General features: G+C 44.8%; 1 protein-coding gene and 1 long non-coding RNA gene across 7 annotated transcripts in view; one reads left to right on the forward strand and one right to left on the reverse strand.

The window, feature by feature from the left end:
- On the forward strand, positions 1-1516 carry LOC308479016. Its single transcript, XR_013987430.1, has 2 exons — positions 1-77; positions 1318-1516. It is a non-coding gene; the product is annotated as an uncharacterized lncRNA (long non-coding RNA).
- Positions 1517-13913: 12397 nt separating this feature from the next.
- The window catches only part of PPP1R16B (protein phosphatase 1 regulatory subunit 16B), a 122404-nt gene continuing 115679 nt past the window's right edge, over positions 13914-20638 (reverse strand). For all 6 annotated transcript variants that reach the window (XM_081009248.1, XM_081009251.1, XM_081009249.1 and 3 more), the window contains 5 exons: positions 19925-20050; positions 19287-19362; positions 18825-18954; positions 16569-16737; positions 13914-15442 (listed from right to left, as the gene is read on the reverse strand). In XM_081009248.1, the coding sequence (XP_080865374.1) occupies positions 14921-15442; positions 16569-16737; positions 18825-18954; positions 19287-19362; positions 19925-20050 (1023 nt within the window). In that variant the 3' untranslated portion in view covers positions 13914-14920. The remainder of the gene's footprint in view (positions 15443-16568; positions 16738-18824; positions 18955-19286; positions 19363-19924; positions 20051-20638) is intronic.

Below are 20638 nucleotides of genomic sequence, written 5' to 3' on the forward strand. Positions count from 1 at the left end.
CTGCGTTTGAAGACCTTTCGCCAATCGCATGGCGAAGAGGGGGAGGATTTCGGCGGCTGTAGCAGTTTCTGCCTCCCGTAAGTTCTTAGGCGCAACATGTATCCATTCATTTCGCCCGGAGCTTGGGCGCGGTGGGAACTGAGCTCAGACGGGTAACCGCTCCTGCGATCAGGTAGGTATAAGGCAAACTGCGGCGTCACCTGGATCACGCCGGAGATGGAGGCTGATAATAATAATAATAATAATCTCAACCTTTGAGGCTGCGTCCTTGCTTGAGCGCTTTTCTCTATCGGCAAAGCAAGTAGACCGCCAGCCGAGTTGCAGCCGATGTTTATGTTGACCTAAGCCCTGTTTAATTCTATGGGGTTTACTCCCAGGTAAGTAGGGTCAGGACTGCGGCAAATTCACACTGAAAGAGGTTTTGGACAACTTGGAGACAAACATATTACAGCGCAATCCTGTATATGTTTACTCACAAATAAGCTCCCCTGACTTCGGTGTGGTTTACCGCCTGGTAAGTATGTGTAGGATTTCTACCTTGGGCAGCAATGAATTTACCAGGGACTAAAGAGCTGCTGTTGCTCCGTCCCTGCTCCTGCCAACCTAGCAGTTCGAAAGCACATCAAAGTGCAAGTAGATAAATAGGTACCGCTCCAGCGAGAAGGTAAACGGCATTTCCGTGCGCTGCTCTGGTTCGCCAGAAGCGGCTTAGTCATGCTGGCCACATGACCTGGAAGCTGTACGCCGGCTCCCTCAGCCAATAAAGCGAGATGAGCGCCACAACCCCAGAGTCGGTCACGACTGGACCTAATGGTCAGGGGTACCTTTACCTTTTAAAGACCTCTGAAGGTAGCAGGACTTACTTTTGTGGCATTATGCCACAATATATCTTTAAGGTGCCACAACCCTACCCCCTATCCTTTTCAAGATGTGATGGTTATTATGTGTTTTAATCTGGAGGTTCTGATTTACTTCCCCCAGCTTTAGAAACAGGAGGCTACTTCATACAGTAGTCAGGCCATTTGTCCATCTAGCTCAGTCCAGCAGAGGAGAACCTTTGCTGAACTACAACTCCCATCAGTCCTAGCAAGCGTAGCCCTTCGGAGGGGCAAAAGTTCCCCACACCTGCCCAACACTGACCGACAGCTGGGTTCTCCAGGGTTCTCTTCCAGCTCTGCCAGGAGAAAACAGGGATTGATCCTGGGGGCCTTTTGCATGCAGAGCAAATGCTCTACAACTTTGCTCTGCCTTAATTCTTTTTGCATGCAAGATTGTCAAAATTTTTTATTTATTTCTGAAGTATATTGTCTGTTCTAGTTTCCAGTTTGGCTGATAGGGACCGGCGCATCACGTGGATGTATGTTGCACACAAGTTGACTTCTGGATGGGGCATCAATCAATAGCAGCTGACGGGCTACAATTACTGGTGCTCTGGGCCTCTGCTTTATGGTGGTCCACCATTCAAACCCAAGTTACAATCATTCATTTATTGATGGAATAAATCTATTTTAAAACTGCCTCTGTGAATGAATATAGGAGGAAATCCTGAGAAGGAACTAGGAATTGGCTTGAGCTTCTCCTTGTGTACCAGGATGCTGATGATGGGTGGGTCAGTTTTCATTGCTATACACATTATTTTTTATTGTTTCTTGAAATACCGCCCTATACCCGGAGGTCTCGGGGTGGCTCCAGCAGGACGCTTGGGGATGAACTTGTGTTTGTGGAGGTCTAAGAAGGATCTTCCTTTGCTGTCCATGGTGGACAGAGAAGAAGCTGCTTGTGAAGCACTTCCAATACCATTAGGGGCTGTCTTTGACAGCTTGGGTGAGCGTGATCTGACAGTATCACTGCCCTTTGCAGGACCCTGAGACCTTTGCCCTGCAACCATAGAGTATGCATTGCATACACAGGCCCACCCGTTTATTTTTAGCCATCCCACAGAGCAGTGATTGCTGGCAAACGAAGCAGCCTCTTCAGCTCCAGCCTACTGATGGCAATCTGGAAGCACAGGATGGATGCACACTTGCACAAGCCACTTCTGAGTACTTATGCACTAGGCAGAAAGCAAATTCTAATCAAGAGAAGGGCCAAGGCTCTGAGTTCTTCCTGTCTTTCCCAAAGCCATGGAAGGTTATGCGTTTCAGCATGTGTGTGTAAACACAGGAATGCTCAGAGAGCACGAAGAAAAATAGCGGGCGATGAAAGAATGCTTTCTTTGCTCTCCATGGTATGCTTGCTACAGTCATCCACAGCTGTTCTGTGGGCATCTTTGGCATGGCGCAACTTGTTTTTTTCTGGTCTTTGCTTGTAGCACACACTGATTAGCATGTATAATGCCTTGCTACACGATTGATCTGGAAGGAGAAATCACAGATGTGGAAGATCTTGTTTTAGGACTGGGGTGGCCTTGGACAGAGCATGGGTGGTACAGTTGGATAGGAATTGGAGAGCTTGTGGGCTGTAAGAGCCCCAAATTCTTGTGTACCTCTCATATTTACCTATACATTTGTACCCCACCTTTCCTGTAAGGAGTTCAAGGCTCTCTCCCCCATTCTATTTTATCTTCACATCAACCCTGTGAGGTACCGGTAGGTTGGGCTGAGGAATGGTGACCGGCCAAAGGGTTTGAACCCAGGTCTTTGTCCATCCTCGCTGGGGCTGATGGGAATTTTGGTCCAAACCATCTGGAGCACACCAGGAACAAAGGCTGTTTTGCAGTTACTTACATTATACCACATGTGCCACTTCGTTTCTCATTTCCCCAGTGTGGCAAGATTGCCTTTGGAGCACTTGCATTCCACCTTGCTTTTCACCATCCTGAATCATCTAGTGTTGCCTGAAAACATGGTCATATTCTGTCATCCCTGACTTCAAATAATTTTATGAGCAAGATAAACAGCACCCATCCAAATAGAGAGCCTTGGGGCCCATGTTGCTTACTTCCCTCTGTTGTGGGGAAAGTCCTGATATCTAATACGTACCACAAAGCCCTTTCCATGTGTTTGATGACACTCTGAAAGAAGTTTAAAAGGACTTCCCTTTTCAGAGGAGAAGCTGGTTCTTGCTCAGCCAGACTTGTTTCTCTATATTACGCTTTTCACCAACATAGCCAAGGCTTATTTCCCAGCTCCCCTCTGTGTTTCTTTTTTAAAATGAAATAAGGCATTATATTGCCTACTTTCACTAATGGGTGATGACCAGCTACATATTTTTGAAAGAGTTCACATTTGAGCCATTTAATAATTCTTAGATGTATCCCATAGATAACCAACGAGCTGGTCTTGAGATGTAGCTGGACTCCAACCTCCCATCAGCCAACATAGCCAATGGTCAGGAATGATGGCAGCTTCAGTACAGCAATTACTTGGGGGGACGGGGACACTAAAATATCCATCCCCACTCTAGAATATCATCTCTTGTCATCTCCAGGTAACTTTGTTCTTCAGGTGCATTTCCCCCAAAATGGACCTGTCCAACACAAGGAAGACAAAAATGACTTTTTAAAAAGAAAATTACATAGGATGCTGCTTCAAGCCACACCACTGGTCCACCTACTTCAGTATTGTTGACACTAAATGGTTGGGATGCTTTCAGGCCAGTCCTACCTAGAGACCCTTGCGTTCAAACCTTGACCCCTGAGCTATGGACTTTCCCAATTACATTCTCTTCCAGTATAATATTTCATTGTAGGGTGTTTAGTAAGTAAACCATGCAGCAGTCTTTAAGATTGCTTGGATCTCAATCCAAGCACGGCTATTTAAATAGGAGTAGAAGCCAGATTAAATGCTAATCTACGTCCCTGACCAGGTTCACAAAAAGCTGCTATGCAGGGGAAGCGGGAACATGTGCCTCAGTGATTTGTATGTGAACTATGCATGACATGACACTGCCCCCAGCAATAGGTTTAACACTGCTGTTCACATACCAGCAGGGCAGGAAGTGAAGGCAAGCAGATCTGCCAAGGTGTTGGATATGCTTCAGCATGATATTCAGTTGCTTCAAATAAATGCAATACACCAAATTTACCACCAAGTAGAGGTAAATGACAACCAAAGTCACACAAAAGCAAATGTTGTATATTTTAGGGTTCCCAGATGTCCCCGTTTCCCGGGGACAGTCCCTGGATTTGAAAATAAGTCCCTGGACAAATTCCATCCCCGGAATGTCCCCGGATTTAACCTAATGTCCCTGGGAAATGCAGCAGCGGCAGTCTCAGCAGCCTGGAGCAGTTGGCTCTGGCTGGCTTCAGGAGCTGCTCGGAAGTCCCCATATGATGGTGGTGCAGAGACTCTAAGATCAGCTTCCGGGCTGCCTCCACCTTCCCTGACCCCAGCAACTAAGCTGTGAAGGGAGGCTTCATGCTGCCTATCAGATCTTGCGTGCAAGCAGGAGGGGGCAGGAATCTCTGTTAGGCATCGGGAAGCCTCCCTTCCCACCTGAGGGATCCCCACCCCCTCCTGCTTGCACGCAAGTAGGAATGGGATTGGGGCTGCTCCGATGGGAAGAGAGGCATCACGCTGCCTAAGAGATCCCTGCCCCCTCCTGCTTGCACGCAAGTAGGAGTTGGGATGGGGCTGCCCCTAAAGGCAGTGTGAAGCCTCCCTTCCCAGCTGAGGGATCCCCACCCCCTCCTGCTTGCACGCAAGTAGAAAAGGGATCGGGGCTGCTCCGATGGGAAGGGAGGCATCGTGCTGCCCGAGCCTCACCGCCACCACTGCTCTTAGCCCACCTTCCCTGCCTGACCCACCGTGCACTGCTTCACCACCACCACCGAAGAACCAACAACTCAGGGGCTGCCCAGGCTCACGGATAAAGGAGATAGAAGCCTCAGAGGAAGGGGAAACGTGGTGATTGAGGTCAAGGCGGCTGCTGCCCCTCTGCCATCGCTGCAGTGTCAACGTCCCAAATGTAGTTTATTTGTTTGTTTGTTTGAAGTGTCCCCGGATTCATTGAAAAAAAATCTGGTAACTTTAGTATAGTTGTCCCTGTTGCAACAGCTATGGTACCCCTTTTTCTCATTGTGTGTATAGGTTGCTGGTGTTGCGTTTAATTATTCTTGTTATACCGTGTCCTATCACCAAGGAGCTCACAGCAGCTTCCAAATAGTTCACAGGTGGTCTCCTATCAACAAACCTCCTTAGCTTCTGCGGTAGAAGTGGGGCATATGCTTTCATTCTCTGGGCATTGATGTGGCTAGCGCCAAAGCATGCTTTGTGCTGTGACTGGTAGGGCAGTTTCTTCCATGAACACATGTAGGTGTAACTGCAGCTTTCTGAAGGTTCTCAACGCATGCAGCCCCAGCCACTGGAAAATGAGGAACCACACACAAAGCAGCACTATTTCTATGTGCAGTTCCCCATCCAGTTATGTAGCATAACATGCTTTTGCTCACCTAGGGTCCCTGGTCGGACATGGTCTTTTTGCAGAACTAGGCTGCACCTCTTTGCTAGCATGTTTTCCAGCTGAAAATCTGAGCGATCCTTCTCAGAGATGGGGCTGTTATGCAGCAAGCCATGAACACAGGTTTTGCGATTCAGATGGGAAAGTTCAGATGGCAATGAATAATAGGAAGCACGTTTTGCAATGGATGCTGCAAACATTCTTTTGCAGGGTGCGTCAGCTTCGCCCGTGGAATTAGCTCACTCATTTGGATTGCTCCGTTGCAGAAACCAGCCCTGCAAATAGTTCACGGGAGAACTCTGCCCTGCTCCTCCTTCCACAAGCCTCTATGCTATCGGAGGACCACTTCCTGACTGTTTTGAAGCCAGGATGGGCATGGGCAACCTGCATTACTGTCCTCCCCGCTTCCACACATATTCGCCCTGTCCCCTGTGGATATCCAATATTCAGCACAAGCACCAGTCCAACATTAGTACGCACTAGCTGTTCCTTGTCATTCAGAGCAGCACTATGCACGTTATTTATTAATACTGCTTCTCATGGAGCCTAGGACTTACCGATCAGAAGGTCGGCGGTTCGAATCCCCGCGACAGGGTGAGCTCCCGTTGCTCGGTCCCTGCTCCTGCCAACCTAGCAGTTCGAAAGCACGTCAAAGTGCAAGTAGATAAATAGGAACCACTCCGGTGGGAAGGTAAACGGCGTTTCTGTGCGCTGCTCTGGTTCGCCAGAAGCGGCTTAGTCATGCTGGCCACATGACCCGGAAGCTGTACGCCGGCTCCCTCAGCCAATAAAGCAAGATGAGCGCCGCAACCCCAGAGCCGGCCATGACTGGACCTAATGGTCAGGGGTCCATTTACCTTTAATACTGCTTCTTCCTTCCCACAGCGCAAACTGTGTGTTCATTGGCTCAGGGGTGGGGGCAATTCAGACTGGAGCAGGCCCCAATTTTAATTAGGATCTTGGCAGAAGAGCAATAGGCCTAAAGTCTTCCTCCTTCCCCCCTGCATACCTGTTAACTATCCATTTACATTTTAAAATAACATGCATGTTAAATGCAAAGATGCACTTAATCCCATGTCCAGCTTGGCCTTAAACCACATGCTCCAAAATTTCACAGAGGAGAGCAGGGATATACTTGTTCCAATGCCAATAATCACTACCTGATGTAACCCACTGTCAAGAGCTGTGACGTGCAGTTGCCCTTCATGAGAAACCCCTGCACTGCAAGTGACGGCTGTCTAGTAAAGCATGTTTTGGCCCTGGACAAGTTTTGGCCTACACCTGTTGCCAGATGCTCCCCATCCTTCAGGAACAGCTGTATATATGTAGGCATCTTTCAGCATAATGAAAAGCGAATCTGAGAGGGCAAGTCTTTCTTATATAGTGTTTTAACTCGGCACAAGGACTCAACACTCAACTTCTATCTTGTTCTTAAAAGTAATTTAATAGTTTTTAAATTAAAAATTGTTCTGTTAAGACACCAAAGTCAGAAACTAATACTGTCACACATATACTGTTTTGTCATCATACTCGCAGTTTTAGATTTTATATACTTGTTTCAACAGTTAAGGAACTACCATCTTTTCATACATACATTACAGCAATATGAAGTTGATTCCATAAAATATCAAATCATCCTTATTTTAAAAGTTATATTAGATTCTGTGTGCCAAAATGACATTTTTGTACACAATGCTGCTAATGTAATATACAGGTGTATTTCCCCTGCCAAGACCACCCACGCCCCGTGGCCCCACCACCGTGGCCCCACCACATAAACAATTTCATTCTTTGTTTGTACATCATTTATAGAGATCCACAGAGTCAAGTTATTGCAAAGGGCTGATCAAACTGTTATTTCCTGAATGTGCAGTAGCTTATCTTCCCTGGATAACATTTACAGGACTTACTCTGTAATCAGCTTCCTTCCTTCCTTTCCAGTCAAAACCTGGAAAAGTTGAATTTTTAGATGTGAGATATGTTAACATCTAACTCTGTCACTATCTTGAAGGAGTGCAATTCTCCAGTAGCAACATTTTGTATATTGTCCTTGAGTGTAGGCCTTGAGTGTATAAGGACAGTATAATCTTCAGGTGAGCACAAAAAAATGTGTGTAGAAATCGACTGTAATCCTCATACCTACTTCTTCCAGAATAGCCTCATTAACATTCACTGGATTGCTCCAGAGAAGAATTTAAGGGTTGTAACCCAAGACACAACCTGTGCTAGCCACCATTATGCAAATAAACTCAAATGAATGAAAAGAGATCTATACTTTCCACATCAGATTCACCGAAAGCATCTTTTGTTAATACTCTGTAGGAAAACCATTAAGAAAATCCCACAGCTATGTAACATAATGGACTGCTTTTCTTAACTCTCCATCATGAAGCAACACTGCTCTAAAGTAAGGATACTATTATAGACTTTATCTGTTGTTTTACCCAAGACCAGGATTTTGGAAATGTTAGGTGCAAATCTGAAAAACCCTGAGAAAGGGGGGGAGAAGCCTAAGATGACTAGAAGCTGCATTACAAGAATAACTCTTGGGAACGTTTGTCTTGTCAGGAGTTCAAAAGCAACTTTAAGTTTCATGGAACTGTTGCCAAACACTAAGCAGAGCAGTTCTTTGTAAGACTGGAAGCCACTTACAGCTTCAACATTTCCATCTACCGAAAACCGTAAACAAGAAGAGCATAACCATAACACTTTTCAGACACACACCCCAATGAAGCAAATGAATTCCTTGGGTGACCTGATGTGGATGCTTAATGTGAGACCCACTATGATGACTATGTAGGAATCCACATCCAGAGCTATGAGATGTGCAAGACTAGGACTTCCGGGTTGGTGCGAACAGCTAATGGCGGATTCCCTCCGAGCTCCGGAGGGAATCGGCTCCGCTGGGGACGGGTCTTGCCGCGACGGCGACGCGGAGACCCTCAAAAACCGCAGGCGCGGATGCCCGCGGACCTGGTGACTCGGTGGGCACCTTAAGCGCCCCCCCGACCCACGAAGAGCCTTTTTAAAGGCTACGGAGAGGGTACGGAGAGCGGCGTGGTGCTGGGAGTAGACCGCTACCCCAGCGGAGCGAAGCCGTGTGCCATGGCTGAAGAGCGCTGACTTTTTTCCTTAAATTCGGAACCCGAAAAGAAGCAACCCGTGAGTAGATTGGAATTCGGACTTTAAAATATCTATCTGTGAATTTGATACGACCAGGGGATGTGTTAAAGGGAAGTCCGCACCCCCCCTTCTGCAGACGATTTAAAGCAATAGCAGGAGAACTAAGTTGGAGAGCCTACCCCTTTGGGGTGAGTTAAAAAGACATTAACTTTCAAGATTTGATAAAAGAAGTTTTGAGCTGGAGTGTAAGAGTGGAATTTTAGAAGTTTTTCTCTTGTTGTGTGTAACCCCCCCTTCCGGGCCCGGGAGCGTCCTGCCTTTGAGCCTGTTGAAGAGGAAAGGAGTTTGACAGCTGTCAAAGCTGTCAAACGGGCAATTTAAAGTAAAAAAGCGTGTTACTTAAGATCTCCCTGGACTAAATGTGATACAATTGAATTAAAGTGGTTGGAAACAAAGAAACAAAGAACGAGGCAAAGGACTGTTGGGAAAAGATTACTAAGTAACCAGATTCCCTCTAGGGGGAATTCTGAGACATTACAATGGCTGCGGATGGAAATTTACTAGCTGAAATAGAAAGAATGTTTTACTTTGTGGGAATTTTACAAGAGCAGAGTCTGGCTATGAATAAACAACTCACGACCTTGACTTCTGGAATAAGCAGCTCTGCTGAATGTATTGAGGATTTGAATGAGAAAAAATCTGCAGCTGAACCGGAACAGATATCTCAAGAACTGAAGGAGACTAAACAAGGAAAGGAGAAAGCACAGATGGAAAGTACCAACCAGAAGCCTACACATGTGGATTATAAACAAGAAGACCCTTGGATTACATGGATTACAAATCTGCAAAAGATGTGAAAGATGAAGAAGGAGGCCCCTGGAGTACTTGGAATTCAAGAACTTAAAAGAAAGAAGAAATATGATGGGGGCCTCCATTCTGAATATGAAGGACTGGTGGAACTTTTGCAGCAGTTGTCTCTAAGTTTTCTTGTGGGAAGAAAACCTGGCTTGATTGGGACAGAACTCCTTCGAGATCCGAAGACCAACATAAAGGACTACCAACAAAACCGGCGGAGAGGGACTGAAAGAGACTTGAAGGCCTCGGATGTGAGGAATCCAGGCTAAGAACTGTTATTGTGGACATGTACTTGGGAAGGGACGAACCGGGGATGGGAGGGGGGGAAAATAGAATTTTAAAAACACTTACGATTTTTGGGTCTAGTCAATATGATTGATGTTTAATAAAAAATGGGAAATCGATGGAAGGGAATCTGAGTCCAACTTAGGATAGAATTTAATCTTCTACAAAAGATGTAATATTAACATGGTAAGGAGGGAAAATAATAACTTGCTGACATAATTATGGGAATTGGGATGTATGAAGGGGGGGTGGGGGGAAGTCAAGGACCAAAGTTAAGAAAGTAAGATTTTTGAAATTATACATGTTCTTTGTCTTTGTCTTTTACGTGTGTGTTATGTCTTTATAAAATGTGAAAAACCAATAAAAAATTTATAATAATAAAAAGAGATGTGCAAGACTAGAGATGGAGCAGAGCCATAAAGTTCTTTGATGCCCATTAGGAAGGCCTCATACTAGTACTCTCCTATTGACAAGTTCCCTTCCCACTCAATAAATAAGTTTACGTATCCTTCACGTCTCAATATACAACTAGCATTTACATCTTACAGGTCACAGTGCCTGCAAGTGATTTGCTCCTGTGAAAATTGTGCAACATCACAACAGCTTTCATACATCTGAAGATGTGTGGGAAGATGTTGCATCTTCGACCACAACCTCTCAGGGTTGTGAACTTCATATGTGCTTTCAGCTTATGGCAAATAATAAAGTTTCCTTTTGCATGTAATTATGCAGTTGTAATTAATAAACAAAGAATCACTAGGGTGAGTTTTCAGCAGATGCTTGCCAAGTCTGGATTTGGAATGAGTACCCTGGAACGGTGATAAGCTATGGGATTTGGTTTCCCCTAGTGGTTCTCAGAGCTACCTAGTGGTAACACACATTTTCGCTGCAGCATAGGAAGATGTGATCTCTAAGGAGGGAACGGGTGTGCGGGTTGCTTTCTTTAAAAACAACAAAGTACACAGGTTGGGCAGCTGAGAGGAACACATTCCCTGCTGCACTTCAGGCAACATGCAGGAAATCCTCAAGTGTCAGGGAAAGGTACAAGAAGTGGGGGCTGACAGAAGAAGTAGCCTACTGGTCAAAGCCTATGTACAACTTTTTAAAAAAATGAATCATTTTCAATTTTTGAAAAAAAAAAAGATTGGAAATGTAAGCTGTAATACAAAACACATATATGAAGGTGATCTTGCCTCTTCCTTCAGCTCTCTGTCACACTGATATGGTGGGACAAGCCCTGGAAATAAATAATAATAATAATAATAATAATAATAATAATAATAATAATAATTTATTATTTATACCCCGCCCATCTGGCTGGGTTTCCCCAGCCACTCTGGGTGGCTTCCAACAAAATATTAAAATACAATAATCTGTCAAACAATCAAAGCTTCCCTAAATAGGGCTGCCTTCAGATGTCTTCTAAAAGTCTGCTAGTTGTTTTTCTCTTTGACATCTGGTGGGAGGGCGTTCCATAGGGTGGGTGCCACTACCGAGAAGGCCCTCTGCCTGGTTCCCTGTAACTTGGCTTCTTGCAGCAAGGGAACTGCCAGAAGGCCCTCAGCACTGGACCTCAGTGTCCGCGCAGAATGATGGGGGTGGAGAAGCTCCTTCAGGTATACTGAACCGAGGCCGTTTAGGGCTTTAAAGGTCAGCACCAACACTTTGAATTGTGCTCGGAAACGTACTGTGGAAAGAACTGTGCCTTCATAAAATTGCCAGATTTATTTAGGTTACACGGATTATGAAGGATCTATAGGAAAATGGCACTGTGTAATTCACTAGCTGACAGCAAAATAGATGATGTGCAGTAACAATTACTCTCCAGTTGAGGGCACAGTAGACTTCTGTTCAGAACAGACACACTGAACATTAAAGTGATCTGTCACATTCAAGACGTTAATTAAGGAACTATTCGTATCTTCAAAAACTACCCCTGTATTCCTTGTGCATATCTACTTCTGCTTTTCCATCTGATAACAGGAAAGACAACAACCTGGTTTTGCACATACAGCTAAGCTGAACTGCGGCTTAGAATGAATGAGCAAACATGGATTCCCAGCCTGAAGGTTGTGATCACTTTGGTCAGCTTCTGCTGCTGCCGCTGCCACACTACGCAGAACATCCAGGCTTATAGTTTGTCTCCCTTGCACAAACCAAGTGTGGTGAATCAAGGAAAAAAAGAGGGGTTTACAGCTTGTGGTTTAAGTGGGGTTGATTGAAGTTACAGTCCCAATGAAATCTGGAGGGCACTAATTGGGGCTTCTTTTTCAAAATCTGTGGTGTAAATTATACTGTGAGGAGAAGCAAAGAATGCACTAAGCACAACCTGATTAACTGAGCTGAAAGAGTTTTTGAAAGTTTACGGCATTGTGTGTGCAATCTTCGATTATTTTACTAGTTTTCTCAGCTCTAGCTCCAGAGGTGCTTTCTCAACAAAATCACTTAAATGAGATATACCCTTTGCAAAGCCATAACTGTTATTGCTTCTATCCTCTCTCTTACACCGAGGCTTATTTACACGTCACATTTAGGCAGGTATGTGGCCCAAACCCAGGACATATATGGAGGAATTTAATGTTGCGCTATGATAGATAATTCCATCAGGGCAAGCATTTCAGCTTGCTAGCTGGAGTGATCTCCCCCATTTGTTGTGCAGGTTCTCACAACCCTCCAAGCTAATTTCAGGTGGCACAGGGGAGGGAAGTGGGGGAAGCCCTGTTGCACAAGTGGGAGTCTTTCCGCGGGCTTCCACTGCTGTGACTCATTGGTTGAATCCTGCCCATACTATAGCAGTAAGTGGCTATAGTTGTTTTCCCTCCACTGCTTATACCTGGAGCATATATTGCTATGTTCTGGGGTGGCGATGGCTAGCCAAGATGCAGGGATTCCTCACAGCCTGATGGTTCTTTGTTGAGTTGGATAAGAAGAAAGTAGATGTGACAAACAGGATCATTCAAGATTATCTTGATGGCCCTGGCAGAATGGTCAAGGACCCGACTCGGTTAAGGAGATGTCTCAATGGATCAGTGATTCTGGAAGGGAATCAGGGCTCAACTCCCACATGTCACTTCCTCTGGCTGGGAGCCAGTAGGAAAGAAGGGAGCTGATCTAACTTTGTCACCAAAGACAAAGAACATACAAAGGCCTGATTTCACTCGATGAGAAACCAAAGCAATAACCACCCAAAAAAAGCTGCCCCCCAAATAAACTATTAGGAAATCAAGTTCTGTTGGAGTGTTAATGATGTGAGCCCTTTTATCTTATGCTCAACCTGTATGTGTGTTATAAAGCCAGGCATCACAAAGACACCACCACAAACTTCCAGTGACCGACTTCCCAAGGAAGCCCAACTCAAGTATATACTGAGCCCCCTGAGAGATTACCCCACTTGGAGATTGGGGACTGCACATGGCCTATAGCTGCTTTGAATGTCACTGCAGCAGCTTTGTATTCTGCAGAGGGTGAGACGGCAAGTCAACCATCTTAGATAGCTATGCTGTGCATTGTATATTGCTTTTGCCATAAAGGAAAAGCTAGGCCTCGCTCTCAAAATGGATGCCGCAGTGATGTGGTCTTTGAGCTGTCAGAGAAAGAATTCTGAGTCTAATCTTTAAGAGACGAGACTGCACAGCACAAGGAAAACCAAGCAGCCTTTCAGAAGTAAATAAAACTGATGTTTGGGGGAATTTAAGATGAATGCCACTTCTTGCACAATGGTGTGGCCGAAGGAGAGGCTACTCATGCTGAAGACCTTCAATGAGCAGCATTGTTATTTGGCCATAGGATTTGCTTCCAGCCCTTGGTTAATATTCTTATTGCTGTGTGATGGCTTTTGTTCACTGTCAAGAGCTTCCCATGCGAGCAGAATTACACGAGACAGATGATATGAGGCTGTCTTTCCATAAGATCTGCTATTTCTTGCACAATGTCATGACATGAAGTGTTTCCCCATCTGCAGTCACATCAGCCAGTGAGTAAGGTGAGGTAATGCACAATGTCATGACACCACAACATGGGATAAATGTTACTGCTGCATGTTATGGTAGAGGAGAACTCAACCCAGCAAATTTCATTGATGGCCCTCCATCTTTCTCAATGTACAGCACTGCCTATAATTTTAAACAGCTGAGTGTTTCCAAACCTTGTTTTAGTAACCCTGGTTACTAAAATAGCTGAGGAACAGCTGAGAAAAGCCAGAAATTGTAAATATCAGAGGATGATATGAGAATCACAGCAGAACAGGAAGATTTTGCCAAAACAAAACAGGCCACAAACTTTAATGTTCAAGAGCCATTTCAAATACTCTCTTAGGCATAGTAAGCATGGGCTAACCAAAAATACAATTACAACGGTCCAAGTGACAAAAAATAAGACAAACAGAAGAAGATCCCATCCACCCTAATCTTTCCCCAACAGTGGTTTGGGGGGGAAATCCAAACACAGCTGCTCTCTGATGAAATATGATGAACTTAAAGTTGAATTTGCCAGCCATGTGTCAAATTATGCCCAAGTGCTAAGTGAAAGGACTGCAATGGAGGTTATGTGTGAGCCATTAATCCCTTTTATCTGTATCACTCCTCTAAGGAGCTCAGAATATCCCACCCATTTATAATAGGGTTGCCGCTTACAGAGAAGACCTATCCAACTCTCTGTTTTTGTATAAAGAGCACAACAGGAAATGGTGGCTCAAAAAAATTGGCAACAGGATGGCTAAGTGTCCCAACTGTGTTGTCACAGAACAGTCTACTGGTTGTTGTAGTAAAGTGCATATGTCTTCTGTGTGCAAAAACCTCACATTTGTGTAGGCAAAGCGAGTCCTTCAATAGTCCACCTACGCTGCTCGTAAAAGTGCTCGGGTTTGGATCGCATACCTTTGGTAATGGTGCACCAAGGATGTGTTGAGAGGGTTTGTTCCCAAAGTGCCATTTTTCAGGAGTATGGTGGCCCAAGAAGCTCAGAAATAGAGATGGGGTTAGCAATCACATGGATGTAATGAGATCTCTCTCTCTTGTGTGGACAAGAGAATGAAATAAGGAGCTGTCCTGGATTTCTCTCTGCCACCTACACTTGCTTGATTTTTTAATGGAATTGCAAAAGCAAAGTAAGGTACTAAAAATGAGTAAGCCTGGTACAGCCTGGCCTGAGATGACTGATCCAGATTCTCCCGTTCCGCAGTGATAACAACCAAGACTCAGCAGAGGATGCAACATGCCTACCCAGCTTAGCATCTCAGCTGGTTAGCAATGAAATCGGATCAGGAAATTCTGCAGCACCCGTGCACCTTCTCCTCCATTTCTTCCATGGGAGCTTTGAACTTTAAGAGAGGTGGATCACCGCTCGACACTGTGTAATAAACTGAAGTCCCATTGGACGTATAGGAAGGAGTCCTGGAGCTAATGAGGTGCTCTTTCGCTTCTCCCCCGTTCTCAGCTGTGCTGCCCCCGTTGCTCCCAAAGTGTGTGCTGATGAAGGGGTGGTTGAGAAGCTTCGCTGCTGCCCGCTGCCGTTTCAGCTCCGCGAGGGTTTGGTGGCTCCTTTCTTTGTAGCCCCCCCAGATCTGATGAGAGTCAGGGACTCCGGGGGTTTCATAGGGCAGTGCTTGGCCTGCCTCATTGTCCAGGGCAGAATGCATTTTCCAAACATCTCCATTAGGGATAGAGTATTGGTAAGTGGCAGAGGATAAGTTGAGCCCGTTCTGGAGGAGGATTTCTGAGTCACACTGCGTGCTTTTGGTTACCAGCTCCGGAAGGACTGTGGGTGAATCTGCTGGAGAGTTCTGAAACAGAAAAGAAAATGAAAAAGGCTCAGCCATGACTAACCATTTATCTTAAAAAAAAAAATACTTATTGAATTTTTCAAAAAAAAATTAAACAAAGAAAAACAAAGAATACATAACACTGTAAACACACTTATATACATATTTTCCCAAATGAAAACTAATAAAAATAAAAAGAAAGAAAAGGAAAAATAAAAGATATGAAGAAAAAAGACAAAAGAAATTACCAAATTCTTGCTTCAAATACTGCAATATATAAATCTTAGTTAAAATATTATAAAAGACTTCCACCGCATTCACCACACGTCTCTTAGTTGTCTTACTGCATTTACATCTGTTCTTCAATCATTTCCCTTCCTTAGATTATTTCATAATCAATCAAATCTTTATGTTCTCTGTATTCTTCACAGACTAACCATTTATCATTTGACTGACGCTTACTGATTTCCATGCACCAAGGAGCTATGCATGCCTGCTATGTTTGGCTAGCCTGTGGCTTATGAAAACATTCATAAGCCGATAAGCAGACACAGGGCAGTCTGCTTCCATTCTTTTTGTCAAGTTATCCAAAACCTTCCAGGATTGGCAGGGTAGGGGAAGAGGACCACTCCTATGAGATCAGCATGAGGCGATAGATGAGCACACGTTGGAGCATAGGCTATTGGTGTGGAGTTTGGAGTTTACAGGGTTAAAACTCCTTGGTGTCCTGTATCTGGGGAATGGCCTGACGCAGGGCCGTACATCACAGGCTTTGTCTGTGCTGTCTGTGAGAGTTGGTTTCACTTTAGACTGAGAGACGCTGCAAAAGAAGCTGCGTGTGCTTTTAGCACGAAGAGATGCCGGAAAGTTCTGATGGATTTATAGCTTGTAAATAAACGCTTTTAGAGATAGCAACGAACTGTCTCTGGACTTGATTTATCCCTCTATCTCACACAGATGGCAGGACTGCTGCGACTCTGTTTTCCTGCCCAGGTCAGCCCCAAGCAGAACTACGCAGGGAAGCGCTGACTGGACGGCAGGATTTAATGGCCAAAATTGGGATAACGAAACTTCCACACTACTTTGGAGCACTGGAAATACCTTCACTCCAAGGGAAGGATTAGTTAGTTATTACTTTGCCCCTTACTGGATCTGTGTTCTCTTGGTTGGAGCAAGACTCTCTAATGTCACCGTTGTAGCCAGAGGTCCTCTGTTCTTCTGAAGATTCTATTTGCTGCCAGATGATGGCCTCCTTCTCATACTCCTTTCTGTAAAGGTTGGTTCGGTCAGAAAGGCTTGCCCTCCGTACCACTTTCCTGAGGAAAAAAGGACAGAGGAGAGGGATTGTGAAGAGGATAATCACTGAAGTGGAGCAGATATTTCGTTCTTAAGTTACATTCCCATTGTGAACAGCCCTTCAGAATATTTCACCAAGTTGCATATAAGTTGCATATAAGCATCTTCAGGCCTTGTTAATAAGGAAAGTACCCTTCACCCTTTGTACTTATTATTATTATTAGTGGTAGTCGTAGTAGTAATAATAATAATAGTAATAGTGATTGGGCCTATGGGACTTCAGAGATTGACCCACCAGGCCACTTTGGACTAAGCACACCCACTTTCCCAGCCGTGACTCAAAGTTGTTATTTTTCTAAGGTGGGGTGAGGCAATATTTTTGATGCCCTTATCCCAAGCTGTATAGAGCTAGGTAAAGGTAAAGGTAAAGGTAAAGGGACCCCTGACCATTAGGTCCAGTCGTGACTGACTCTGGGGTTGCGGTGCTCATCTCGCTTTATTGGCCGAGGGAGCCGGCGTACAGTTTCTGGGTCATGTGGCCAGCATGACTAAGCCACTTCTGGCGAACCAGAGCAGCACACAGAAACGCTGTTTACCTTCCTGCTGGAGCGGTACCTATTTATCTACTTGCACACTGAGGTGCTTTCGAACTGCTAGGTTGGCAGGAGCAGGGACCAAGCAATGGGAACTCACCCCGTCTCGGGGATTCAAACCGCTGACCTTCTGATTGGCAAGTCCTAGGCTCTGTGGTTTAACCCACAGCACAACCCGAGTCCCTCATAGAGCTTTGTACACAAGAACAAACACCTTGAATTTAGCCCGGCAGCTTATTGGCAGTGATTGCAATCCTTTCAGCAGCACCATAACAAGGTGGCGATAGCCTGCCCCAGTGAGAAGCCAAGCCACTGCATTTTGCACTAGCTGCAGCTTCTGGGCCAAGGGCAGCCCCACATATAGCATATTGCAGTAATCCAACCTGGAGGTTATAAGCAAGGGATCCTGACTCCCAGTTATATTTAATAATAGCAGCAGCAAAATTACTCCCCTTACACCCTAAGTTATACTGTTGAAATCAAGAGCCCAGGAGTGGAGTTCTGCATGGAAAGGCTGTGAGTTCCTTTAAGTTCTGTTACTCAAATTCAGAATTCTTTAATTGGCCGAAGAGTATATCTTTTACATAAGACTGCAGTTTGTGAATCTCAGGACAGTAGTAAAAAGAATTCAAAAGATCCCATGTGCAAGCCTGAAATCTGTCAACTTTTGCCTTGGTTCAGTAGCAACTGAATTCATTGAAATGCTTGCATAAATTATTGTGGATAGGCAAATATGCAAATCTGCTATAATATTTTTGTCTAGGACATGTAATTGCTTCATAATTCATAACTAAAGCATTAGTTCCCATGATGCTAAATGGTCAGTAGGTGGCTCTCATTCCATGCTAGTAAACTGTGCATCTTCCCTCAATATACTGTAGGTATAGAAAAAGGTTGAGAATCCTTAACCCCTTAGTTCTCACATTCAACACAACACAATCCTATGCAGGCCTAAGAAAATCTCACTGTGTTCAAGGGACTTAGAGCATGTATAGAACTGCATCCTTAGGTACATGCAACTGCATTTGATCAGATCCACTTCTTGTAACCCATGCCTCTCCCTCCCATTTTTTTTGGATCTATATTTCAAAACTAACACAGATAAAATTGTTTTTTGTAAGGTCTTGGTAGCAAGAACTACCTGATATTTTTTTTTGCTTATGTTCTTCTGTAAAACAACACATTTTGGTAACAGTGCAATATAAAATAAGAATAAGGAAAAGGTTAATTTTAGCCCCCGATAAATCACACTGTAGGATTTCCTCCTAAAACATCTCTTGTAGGAAATCAGTATTTCCACAAGCCCACATTCTTAGTTAAATTTTGCAATCATGGCGTGCATTTGCCCTCTTGCCTTTCTTGCTGAATCTGCTTTTATTTATTGAAAGTAAGCTTATAGAAGTCAACTGTAGCCAGTTGGAAATCCCACTAAGCGGCTACGAAGCTCAGACTCGCCAAGCACTAAGGCATGGAAATATACATCTACCCAGCATGGCTTCCCTCTGCTCACTCACCCTCTGCTTCCAGTGCTGGAGGTTCTTCTGCTCAAGGAGGACTTGTGCCTCATCTGAGACTTCATGATGACATCGTGCTTATGCTTCAGCTCCAAGAGCAGAACCTTAAACTCTTCTTCTTCACAGAGGTCTAAAGGGAATAGAAACCAAACCCTTGAGTTGAGCTGCCTTGCAATGATGTAGCTAAAGACTGCATGGTAACTACGGTCCCCAGATCACACACTGAATTTTATTAGGAGTACTCCAAGCCCAGCAACACCTAGGACTGAGAACAGAAAACATGAGCTTCTTTTATTCATGTGCACAAACCAGTCTTGGGTTCAGATTTTTCCCCCTTCAGCAATTTGTGGGGGGTGGAGGTGTAAAAAACATGCCCCCAGAAGACTGATATTCAGATGGGGAGCCAGGATATGCATTTGCCCAAGAATGGAAAGTGCAAACGGAGGCAGAATTACAGCTCACCTATTGGCATCTCATCCATGGTGGTTCGGGCGCTCAAGCTTGCGCCGTGAGACACCAACAGCTCTGCCATATGCATCTGGAATAAAGGAAAGAAAGCAAAATTCTTACTAGTCCTCCGAACACTAGGGCCATGTCTTTTATACAGATGAACTTAGCATTGCAAGAAGAACATTGCTGAATCAGACCAAAAGACCATCTAATCCAACTTTCCCCAACCTGGTGCCCTCCATATGTTTTGAACTTCATCTTAAACCTGGCCAGAGCAGGTAGGAGAAGGCCTTGTCAAGAAGAGAGTTTGGATTTGATATCCCGCTTTATCACTACCCTAAGGAGTCTCAAAGCGGCTAACAATCTCCTATTCCCTTCCTCCCCCACAACAAACGCAAACCCGGTTCACCAGATTATGAGTCCACCGCTCTTAAGCACTACACCACACTGGCTCTCCAGTCAAGTCCTGCAGCATCTTGTTTCCCCACAGCAGGGAAGCTCACAGGTATGATATAAGGCTCTCTTCATGGTTGCTCCCCAGCCAATGATATTGAGGTTCTATTTAGCTATCATAGGTAAAAGTCTTTGAGGAACTACTTCTCATGAGTTGGTCTTGCCCTCTTCTGAAAGGTTTGCAACAAAACACGTACATGTCCCCAGAAGGCGGCGGCATGGAGGGGCTCCCAGCCATCCCAGTCCTTGAGGTCCAGCCTTGCTCCATGGTCCAGAAGAATCTCTGCTGCGTGCAGGTAGCCATTGGCTGCAGCTATATGCAACTAGGAGAAGGAGAAGAGAAGGAAAAGGCAATGCCTTTTATATTGAGTCTGAAACAACCTAGAGCCTGACCTTAAGGATTAAGTGCATCCCAAAGCCCTGCATTCTCAACTGGGCTCCTGCTCCTTGTACCAATACCTCATTCAGCTTTGCATCTGTTTCAGCAATTAAGAGTTCTTAAGATTGCTGCAGCTCCCAGGCCTTTCCAACTCAAAGCAAATGCTTAGCAATTGCCTCTTAATTTCTTAGCACTGAACCTGCACAGCCAGCAATAAGACTCTTTATTATCTGTAGATGTTTTGCCAAGCTCGGATAATCAAGACTGCCCCAAGCAAAGTATGGCATTGAGCACATAGAAAGTTGCCATATATCAAGTCAGATCATTGGTCTGCCTGGTCTCTTCCAGCCTTACTTGGAGATGCTGGGAACTGAAGCTGTGTGCAAAATGTGTGCTCTACCGCAATGACACAACCCTTATGGCTCTTGCTCCTAATACTGGCCCAGCCAAATAAGCATGGGTTGATATAAATTCAATACCCATGACTTTTCCATTTCATCCATAGCCCACCCTTAACAGCCAAACAGACAGA

This window comes from Podarcis pityusensis (genome assembly GCF_964106645.2).
Source record: "Podarcis pityusensis genome assembly, chromosome: 6".
Taxonomy (NCBI): Eukaryota; Metazoa; Chordata; class Lepidosauria; order Squamata; family Lacertidae; genus Podarcis; species Podarcis pityusensis.